Source organism: Nycticebus coucang, chromosome 8, assembly GCF_027406575.1.
Source record: "Nycticebus coucang isolate mNycCou1 chromosome 8, mNycCou1.pri, whole genome shotgun sequence".
NCBI classification, from domain to species: Eukaryota; Metazoa; Chordata; class Mammalia; order Primates; family Lorisidae; genus Nycticebus; species Nycticebus coucang.
In genome coordinates this window covers 77,163,844-77,174,197 of record NC_069787.1, presented here as the reverse complement: position 1 = coordinate 77,174,197, position 10,354 = coordinate 77,163,844, and the positions used below count along the sequence as shown (strand labels likewise).

Genomic DNA, 10,354 nt, shown 5'->3' with positions numbered 1-10,354 from the left:
TGTTTATGTTAGGTGCTCACTAGTGTCCAGACTCCAGAGTGACCAGAAAGTCCCTGTTATTGTAGATTGGAATTCCCAGAACCAGACCAGGAGACCCTGAGATTAGACTGCAAAAGATTTCAATAAGAGCGCCTGTAAGGGCTTAACACAAGGGTGTCCAACCTTTTTTCATCTCTATCACACATTGGAATAAGCATTGTCCTGGGCCACACATTAGATACACAAACACTAACAAAAGATAATCAGCAAAAAAAGGTCCATGCATACTTTTCGTGATATCCAACACCACAGATAAGCAAAAAAAGTCCTCCTACAATCAGGTAGGGACTTCCTTCCCTAACTTAAAGGAAGCAGGACGGGGCAGGAGGAAAAAGTAAACCCCAATGTAGTTGCATTTGAGGCCTCCGCTGACCTGGGAGCTCTGGAGTAGCAATGGCCCTTAGAGTTGCCCCAGATCTAAGCCAGGGGGAAAGTGCTTGGATCCCTTTACTCAGTCATTATGAGCTGCCCGCAGGGAGGACGATTCTGACCGGAGGCCAGCGGAGAGCCATCAGCCAACACCCATAACTGGCTGGTAGAGCAAACGCTTCAGCCCTGCGCAGGTGGGTATGTGGCCAGCGCCCCACAGCACCCCACAGTCTCCTCAAGCCCAGGGTAGCTGACTCATCATAATTTTTCTTTGGTGTCATCTTTCTCTACTTTGCTCCGCTCCTCCACTCCCACGTATTCACTTGAACTACCAAAAACCCTACTCATCACTCTCTGAATACGCAGGGCTCCCTTGATACCACCTTTGCTTTTCATTTGCTATTTCATCAGCCTAGAAAGTCCTTCCTCCCTTTCATCTGTCAAAATCTTGCTTCTCCTACAAGGTCTACTTTGAAAGCTAACTGTAGGTGAGGTGTGGAGACTCACGCCTGCAATCCTAGCATTTTGGGAGGGTAGGGGGGTGGATTGCTTCAGCTCAGGAGTTCAAGAATAGCCTGAGCAAGAGTGAGACCCTGTTTCTACTAAAAATTATCCGGGCATTGTGGGGGCACCTGTAGTTTCAGCTACTTCAGAGGCTGAGACAAGAGGGTTGCTTGAACCCAGGAGGGTTTTTTTGTTTGGTTTTTTGTTTTTTTTTTTTTTGAGACAGAGTCTACCAAGACTTTGGTAGAATTTTACTTTGAAAAAAGTCTACCAAGGTTGCCCTTGGTAGAGTGCTATGGTATCATAGCTCACAGCAACCTCAAACTCGGGCTCAAGCAATCCTCTTGTCTCAGCCTCCCAAGTAGCTGGAACTACAGGCGCCTGTCACAATACCTGTCTAATTTTTAGAAATGGGGTCTGCTCTTGCTCAGGCTGGTCTCGAACTCCTGAGCTCAGGTGATCCATCTGCCTCAGCCTCCCAAAGTGCTAGGATTACAGGCATGAGCCTCCGCACCTGGCCCTGAACCCAGGAGTTTGAGATTGCTGTGAGCTACGATAAGTCCACACCATTCTACCCAGCATGACAGAGTAAGATTCAGTCTCAAAAAAAAAAAAAAACAAAACTAATTGTATTAGGACAATTTGAAATCAAATCCATTTCTCCTTCTTCTGGAGTCCCAAATAATCCTTTACCATATTTTCTTGCTTGCATTATAATCTTGGTTTGTGTTTTCCCTTATCAGATTGTAATTTCTGTGAATGCAGAACTCAATGCTTTATCCTTTTATTCACTCTGTAACCTAATATTCTGCTTGGTACAAAATAGGCATTCAACAGATAGGAATTAATTGCATCAAATAGTTCCAAATTGTTAGTAGAGTTTCTTGCATAAAATTTTTCTGAAAGTCTGAAGAGCCTTTGGCTTCACCCTATATTGTTTTTTCTCAGGGGAAACAGATGAAATTAATTTATTCACTAGAATTTGAGTGCCTACTATGGGACAGATATTGGCTGAGCTAGTTCCAATTATTTTTTTATTATCTAGATAAAATTTGCATAATATAAATGTAACCATTTTATAATGTGCAATTAGTGGCATTCAGTACAGTTCACAATGCTGTGCAGTCATCACTCTATCTAGTTCCAAAACACGTACATCAGCCCAAAAGCAAACACATTTCTATTGTTCTTAAGCAAATTACACCTCATCTGTGGTTCCCAGAAGCTAAGCATGTTGTAACAAGGACGGGTAAATCTAATGTCTGAATATTTACAGTTAAACCCACCTTTGTGTGGAAATCATGCTGGCTTGCTTTCTATAGTTCTGTTACTGAATTGAAAGAAACTTTGTTTTCTGTATTCTGGGAGTTATGTTTGAATGTCACTAGAGGTTCTAAATTCTTATCCTAAAGGAATACTTACCTGCCTGCCCCCCAACTTTGGAGCAAGGGGAGCGCTGAGCAACTTGAGATGAAGGAGGAAGGCGGACGCCTCCTAGTTGCTTAGTATTGAAAGTGATGGGAAATGAAAGGACACTAAAACCCCTCTGGCCAGCTTGTCTTTTTGGTGCCCTAAAGTTTTTGTGACTCAATGAATAAAATTATAAGCTCCATCAGGAAAAGGGAGGCAACCCCTGGCTGGGCAGATCCAAAACCATGCTTTATTCTGACCTAGGAACAGAGGTGCTTTGCATTAATCATTCATTTTTTCCATCACTCTGAAGTAGATTCCAGTTTACAGAGGAGGAAACTGAGGCTAAGAGAGGCTAGTAGTGTACTCAGGCTCACTGAGGAATGCGCAGTAGGATTTGGCAGATCCTAGCAACCCCTCAGAGGTCTTCTAAGGAAACACTGCCTGGATAAGATCCACTCTGATCTCCAAGTGCACTGCAGCAGGCAGAACTCCTTTCCCACCCAAGTGGAGGTGGAGGTCTCACTCTGGGCAGGCTGTGAGGGGGTGACACGCACATCAGCAGCTCTGATTCCCACCCACATCAGATCAGACACAAACAGGATCAGGAAAGGAGGCTCTGTGGGGCTGCAGACAAATTTACTTTGCTTTATTTTCTATAAAGGCAACACAGCTTGCCCTCTTAAAACACTTTTATGAAAGTAAAATTTTCTGGAAATGCATTCTTCATAAATGTAGATAGAGCATGCAATAAGGTGTGAATATAACTGAAGCATTTGAAACTGGTTAACTCAGTAAATCGCTTGTGAGATACGTTTTTGTTTTGGGAGGAATTAGAGGTCTCCCAGATCTTGTTGACATCTTTGCTTAATTCTAATGACAGCCGTAAGGGCAGAGATAGCAATTGATCTTAGTGGTATAAATGATTGAGATGAGTAAAATAATTTGTAAGAAATGGCTGACCAAGCTTTTGAGTCACCCGAAAGTTAAACAACAAGGACAGGGCCAATATTTTAAGAGAGATGACATTCTTCAGAATTTCATATTTGTTTAACAGCTATTTTTTTTTTTTTACCACATCAGCAAGAACTTTTAGTTGATTAGTCTTACCTCAATTGATGGCAGGCGCTTCAAAATGATTAAGGAAGTATTGTTATACTTTACTAATCCTCCTTATTTTTAATTTTGAAGGCACTATTTATAAACAAGCAAAAGATCCCAAACAAATGTATTCTTGGGCTATGTGTTATTTTTAAAATTTGAATTTTCATCTGTTATATTTAAAACAAAACAGAGTCAGATGCAGTGGTTTGTACCTGTAATCCCAACACTTTGGGAAACAGACATGGGAGGATTTACTTGAGGCCAAAGATCAAGACCAGCCTGAGCAACAGTGAGACCCCATTGCTACAAAAAAATAGAAAAATTAGCCAGGCATGGTGGGGCGCTCCTGTACTCCTAGTTACTGGGGATGCTGAGGCAGGAGGATCACTTGTGCCCAGGAGTATCAGGTCGCAGTGAGCTATGATGATGCCACTGCACTCTTGCCTAGGAGACAGAGTGAGACCCTGAATGTATGAAAAAAAAGAAAAGTCCACAAAGGAAACTGTGTTTGAATTTTTGCAATTATGTTAGGATTTTGAATGTCTTGTAATTCATGTTTGGAAATCGAAGCACACTAACGTCTTCATATCCTTACTCTTCTAATTAGCACAAAAATAATTGGCTTCAGTTAGCAAATAATCCTTTACAATAAAAGAATTACCCAGATCCTCACTTCATGATTGTTTCCACATACTTCTGACTGCATGGAATATAACATGCCCCAGAGATGTCAGAAAAAACAGTAGGACAGCATATCAAAAGTTTCTGTATTGTTCCACAAAAGCTAGAAATTGATTGCAGAGCCCATTTTCCACGGCAGAAGATAGCAATTTACTCCATCAGTCTGTGCTCTCCAATTCCCTCTGGAGAACACTGTCAGTTCTGGTTAGAAGGGAATGGTCTTTCTCTTGCAGCATTATCCACAACCTCATTGAAACCCTGCCCAGAATTCTCCTCGGATTGACTTATCCCTGCAGGCAAGTCTGTGCGAGGAAGGACTGTTCAGTCCTTTGCTGGGCTGGGCTGGTCTGCTGGGAGAGGAGAAGCTGACTGCAGGGTGGGTCTCTTTACCATGGAGGTTAAGCCTTCTTCCTGACACTGGCTCAGGCATCTCTTACTAAAATACAACTTCAAGTAAGCTCTGCACGCGGGAAGCTCACTGGCTGTATTTGCATTTTCCTTTTTTACAGAGCATCGTGGAGATCATGATCCACAGTGGACTGCGTGTAAGATGAGCTGGGGGTGTCGGCAGGGTAAATTTGGAGGAGTCCGCAGTATTGGCAGAGTACAAAAGGGCCCCTGCAGGTTTTGAAGAGCTGTATGATGTACTTGCGAAATTTCTCCCCCAGAAAAAAGTAGATGACTGGATTAAGGCAGCAGTGAACAAAAGCCAGGGTTTCTGTGGCCTGCATGGCATAGTCCAGGTATCTTTCAAAGGTACAGTCCTGAAGGACTTCCAGCTCCACCAGGGTCTCCAGGAACAGCACTATGTTGTAAGGCGTCCAGAACCCAAGGAAGAGGACCACCACGGCAAAGATCATCTTCACCGCCTTGTTCTTCTTCTCGTTCTTACAGTGCTGCAAGGTCTTGATGATCGTGGAGTAGCAAAAGAGCATGACCCCCAGGGGGATCACCAGTCCCAGAATGTTGATCTCCAGGGAACTCAGAACCTTCCACGTCGTGGAGTTGACAGAGTACTTGGTTTTGCAGTAGGTATAGTTTCGCTCAGTATAACAAGTACTGAACAGAAGGCCAGGAAGAGAGGCAAATACAGCCACTGACCATGTAGCCAGACTGGTGATGACCCCGTAAGTCAAGGTCCTCGCTCTCAAGGAAAACACAGCGTGCACAATGGCCAGGTATCTATCGATGCTCATGAGCATGATGAAGAATATGCCACTATAAAAACCCACCAAGTACATCCAGGAAATAATCTTGCACAGGCCTAGTCCAAAAATCCACTGGTCCGCAGCATAGTAGCCCCAGAAAGGGAGAGAAAATACGAAGAGCAGATCCGAGATGGCAAGGTTGAGCAGGTACACGTCAGTCATGGACCTGAGGCGCTTGTATCTGAGTAGGACCAGAACCACCACGGAGTTTCCAAGCAGACCAAACAGAAAGACCAAGGAGTAGAGTGGAGGCAGGAAGAGCACCCCAAAGGCCTTGATACCTTCTTTGGTGCAAGGTTTGGGCATGCTTTCATACAGGTAGTAATTGCTGTATATGCTTTCATCTGGCGTGGTGTCTGCTACATCCGTGGAGTTCATTTTTTAATTCCACAGGCTCCTCAAGGCAGATCAGGGCCCGATAAGAAGCTAATGAGGAGAAGAGCAAACAAGATTTCTGTAAGAACAAAAAGAAATCGTGCTAAATGCAGATGAAGCTACATCCTGTCTCACCGCAGATTATTACACATCCTTTGCAAGACCAGGGGGCTCAATTCCTCACAGGGCCCTGGCTTTTTGGACCCCACATGAAATAATTCTGGCTTTGGACTCACATAGATTTGTTTCAAATGCCTGCCCTGCCACTCAGCAGTTGTCCTCCCCCTCTGCTGGGAGCTTCAGTTCTCTCATTTGTAAAGTGAGGGTAGTAAAACTTCCTTTTCAAGGATGTTTCTAACAGATATTTTATAGTTTGGGCTTACTGAAAGCACTTTCAGGGATGACAAAATCAGGTGATATTCCCAACAGTACTGCACCCAGGGCCTTTCTGACATTTAAAAAAAAAAAAATTAAAGATCAACATTGTGGGACTGGTGATCCCCTTGGGGGTCATGCTCCCTTGCTATTCCTTGTGTCCCCTCCAAATTGTAACTCCAAAAGGTCAATAACTCCTTAGGTGATCTCATTCAGCTAGAATGAAACCAGCTTGGTCACCTGCCTTTCTATAAAAATTTTAATACCTCCTGTATACTTCGCATTTTGTATTTTTCAAAGCAGGCTTACCAGCACTGTGCATTTAATCCAATCCGCTTGCTCAACAAAAATCTTATGCTCTAAGCCAAGCCAGCATCTTGGTCTAGATGACTCATGAAAGACCTAGTCATCAGAAAGGTTAAGTGACTTCCAAAGACCACACAGTTGTGTTTAGAACTTGCTATTTGAGCCCCAAGTCCCAGTGATGTGCTGGAAAATCAGATCTCTGAGCCAGGCAGATAAAAGCTCTGATTTTTTAGCCGGGCGTTGTGGTGGGTGCCTGTAGTCCCCAGCTACTCAGGAGGCTGAGGCAAGAGAATCGCCTTAAGCCCAGGAGTTGGAGGTTGCTGTGAGCTGTGTGAGGCCACGGCACTCTATGGAGGGCCATAAAGTGAGAGTCTGTCTCTACAAAAAAAAAAAAAAACCTCTGATTTTTAGTAGTTGCTGGTTTCTGTGATGTAAATTCTTGCACCATGGCCAATTCCAAGCTACCAACTGCCTCCCCAAATTCCTGAGTATATATGCCAATCGATTCTTGGGCACTGGTGCAAGCCAGCCGCAGCACAGCCCTGCCTCTTGCTGTCTCTTCTCTAGGGCATGTGCCTGGCTGTCCAGGCGTGGCAACCAGTGGTCCCAGGTCAATCTGACACTAATCCAGCAAGTGCATTTTCAAGACCTTTCAGAAAATTGCAATAATCAGTTAGGGAATTTGAAAAAATTTTCTGGTCTTTTCATCTAACGTGATATAGAGAGCAATTCTATGCACAGAATCCTATTAGAGTGCAAATGAGCCTGATAAACCAGGAAAAGGCACATCATAGCCGGAAACAACTACCTGTATTTCCTATCTTAATCGGCAGATAGGCTGGGCACGCAGCTCATGCCTGGAATCCCAGCACCTGAGGAGGCTGAGGTAAAAGAATTCCTTGAGGCCAGGAATTCAAGACCTGCCTGGACAATGTGGCAAGACCCCCATCTCTATAAAAAAAATTTTTTTTTAATTAGCCAGACCTGGTGGTACCTGCCAATAGTCCCTGCTACTTAGTAGGCTGAGGCAGAATTGCTTGAGCTCAGGAGTTCAAGGTGATAGTGAGCTATGATTGTGCCACTGCACTCTACCTTGGGTGACAGAGCAATACCCTCTCTCTTAAAATAAATAAAGTATAAGAATAAATTTTAAAAATTAAAAAAAAATGGTAGATGAGGAGGTTAACCTTCTTAAAGTTCATCATATGCTCATATGTTTATGGGAGCAATTCTGGAATGAGCTGCTCTCGGACTCAAGGCCACCCCCTTTGCTTCCTTCTTGATGCTTCTGTGGCTTCCCAACGTTCCTTATAAAAACTCTGTTCGTATCATTCAGTAATTTACATCTACTCTCTCCCCCCACGCTCACCACCACACACCCAAACCGTGTGTTTCTCAAGAGAGAGATTTTGACTTATTCCTGTAAATGGATGCTGAAGACCTGTTGTATCACAGGCTCTCCAAAAAAAGTTTGTTCAAGACAATTCTAGTCTTTCTCCACCATTTTAACAGTGAAAATTCAAGGAATAAATGAGGCTGAGGAATTAAGAAATTATCATGAGAATAAACGAACAAGAAACAGGTGGTTAATGTCTGGAATTATTCTGTAAGCCCTGTGTGCGTAGTGTGTCTTGGCCTGGGAGTCTTGCTAGAAGGAAGAGGTAGAAAAGTGTGTGTTTTTGATGAAGATTATATTTATGTGGGGCATGTGGAATTAGGCCAGATGTGTGCAGGGGGAGAGCCCCATATATATGAATGCCTATCAGATGAGGCTTGGAAAGTGTGGGGACAGGTAGAGGGTGTTGTGGGCTACAAGGTAGGTGTCAACAATGAGCCCCAGACTGGTGAGGGACCTGAGTGTCTGGGCTGGGCAGTGACCAGCCAGCGTGCAGGGCTTCCTCATGTCCACACACAGAGAAAGCAGTGTGGAAATGATCCTGTCCCCACTTACCTTGCTTTCCTGAAGACAGCTCTGAGGAAGATCTACGAGGCAGTGCCAGGCTTGCTCAAGAAGCCCAGGGCTGAGAAGGACAGGTGCCTTTGAAGGATGTGTCGCTTCCTGTGAGCACCACTCTCTGCCTCATCCATCTGTGCTGAGTTCAAGTGGGGGTTTTTTGACAGAGTAAGAAGCAGATAACGAGCGACTCTTAGTCATTCATTTCCTCAAACTGAAAGCCAGGAAAGTTTGCCTCTTGCCAGATGGAAGAAAATGAAGTCAGTTTTTAAAAAGAAGGTTTTTAATGTTTTAAATTTTATTTGTTACCTTTTCAACTTACAGAAGATTTCCCTTTGACCGGCTACATGTGCAGCAGTGACCACTGAGTGGGTCCAGAGGCAAGATGTGCAACGTTCTCCACACGGTGGGCTCTGAGGAGGCCCCAGGGAGAAGACAGGCCAGAGACTGTCAAGAAAAAGGATATTCAAAAATAGAGACGAGAGGAGGGGCACGTGCGCCCGACAAAGGGAAGCGAAGCCTGAGCTGCAGGCACTTTTCCTGCCCTCAGTGTCTCAGATTCATTCTTAAGGAACTGAGAACTTAATCTTCCAAAATGTCAAAAAGACCATCTTATGCCCCACCTCCCACCCCAGCTCCTGCAACACAAATGCCCAGCACCAGGGTTTGTGGGATACAATCCATACGGTCATCTCGCCTCCAACAACTACAGGCTGGGAGGGAACCCGGGCACCAAAAGCCGGGTCACAGCATCCTCTGGCACTACAATTTCAAAACCCCCAAAGCCACCAGATAAGCCGCTGATGCCCTACATGAGGTACAGCAGAAAGGTCTGGGGGAAAGTAAAGGCTTCTAACCCTGACCTAAAGTTGTGGGAGATTGGCAAGATTATTGGTGGCATGTGGGGAGATCTCATTGATGAAGAGAAACAAGAATATTTAAACGAATATGAAGAGGAAAAAGAAAGTAAAATGAATCTATGAAGGCCTATCATCATTCCCCCGGGTACCTTGCTTACATAAATGCAAAAAGTTGTGCAGAAGCTGCTTTGGAGGAAGAAAATCGACAGAGACCGTCTCACATGGAGAAAGGAGAACCTTACTTGAGCTTTCAGCCTGCTGAAGATCCAGATGATTATGATGATGGCTTTTCAGTGAAGCATATAGCCACTGCCCGTTTCCAGAGAAACCACCGCCTCATCAGTGAAATCCTCAGCGAGACTGTGGTGCTGGACGTTCGGTCAGTTGTCACAATAGCTAGGATGCTGGTCCTCAAACGGCAGGTCCAGTCTTTAATGGTCATCGGCGAAAACCAGAAGCTGAACTTCTTCAAATAGAGGAACGACATCAAGAAAAGAAGAGAAATTTCTGGAAAGCACAGATTCATTTAACAATGAACTTAAAAGGTTGTGCGGTCTAAAGGCAGAAGTGGATATGGAGATTGCACAGGCAGAGGAGCAGGCCCGCAGGAGGAGCGGGAGGAGGCGAGAAGGAGGCTGCCAGGCAGGCCGGGCAGTCAGGGCAGTGTCGTCCCCGAGGAGGAGCAAGTGGCTAGCAAAGCTGAGGAAAAGAAAGACGACGAGAATATTCCAATGGAGACAGAGGAGACTCACCTTGAAGAAACGACAGAGAGCCAGCAGAATGGTGAAGAGGGCACAGCAACTCCTGATGACAAGGAGAGTGGCCAGGAGGGGGCCGACGGCACGGCCGAGGACGGAACCAGTGACAGCAACACGGGCTCAGAGAGCAGCAGTGCCTCTGTGGAGGAGCCACCAGCAGATCCCATACCAGGAATGGAATAGATGTTGCCTCGTTTTAAGTGTTCTAAATACTTTTTTAGACGACTCTGTCTAAAAAAAAAAAAAGAAGAGAAAAATACGAGTTTGTATGTGTCTGTGAGTCACTCAGGTGATGTTAGACAGCAACATTCTTTGATTCAATGATTAAAATGCCCTCAATCTTATGTAAATGACATGAAAACATAATTTTATTCTTTTGAGACAGAATTCTTACTATGTCACCCTGGGTAG

The 10,354-nt window shown here is 44.6% G+C and overlaps 1 protein-coding gene and 1 pseudogene across 1 annotated transcript; one reads left to right on the top strand and one right to left on the bottom strand.

Moving 5' to 3' along the window:
- Positions 1 to 3,009: 3,009 nt before the first annotated feature.
- On the bottom strand, positions 3,010 to 5,736 carry CCR4 (C-C motif chemokine receptor 4). Its single transcript, XM_053599853.1, has one exon. It carries the CDS (start codon positions 5,691 to 5,693, stop codon positions 4,611 to 4,613), a length of 1,083 nt encoding a protein of 360 aa, XP_053455828.1. The 5' UTR covers positions 5,694 to 5,736; the 3' UTR covers positions 3,010 to 4,610.
- A 3,129-nt stretch (positions 5,737 to 8,865) lies between these two features.
- Positions 8,866 to 10,126, top strand: LOC128591370 (SWI/SNF-related matrix-associated actin-dependent regulator of chromatin subfamily E member 1-like; annotated as a pseudogene).
- The last annotated feature ends 228 nt before the right edge of the window (positions 10,127 to 10,354 follow it).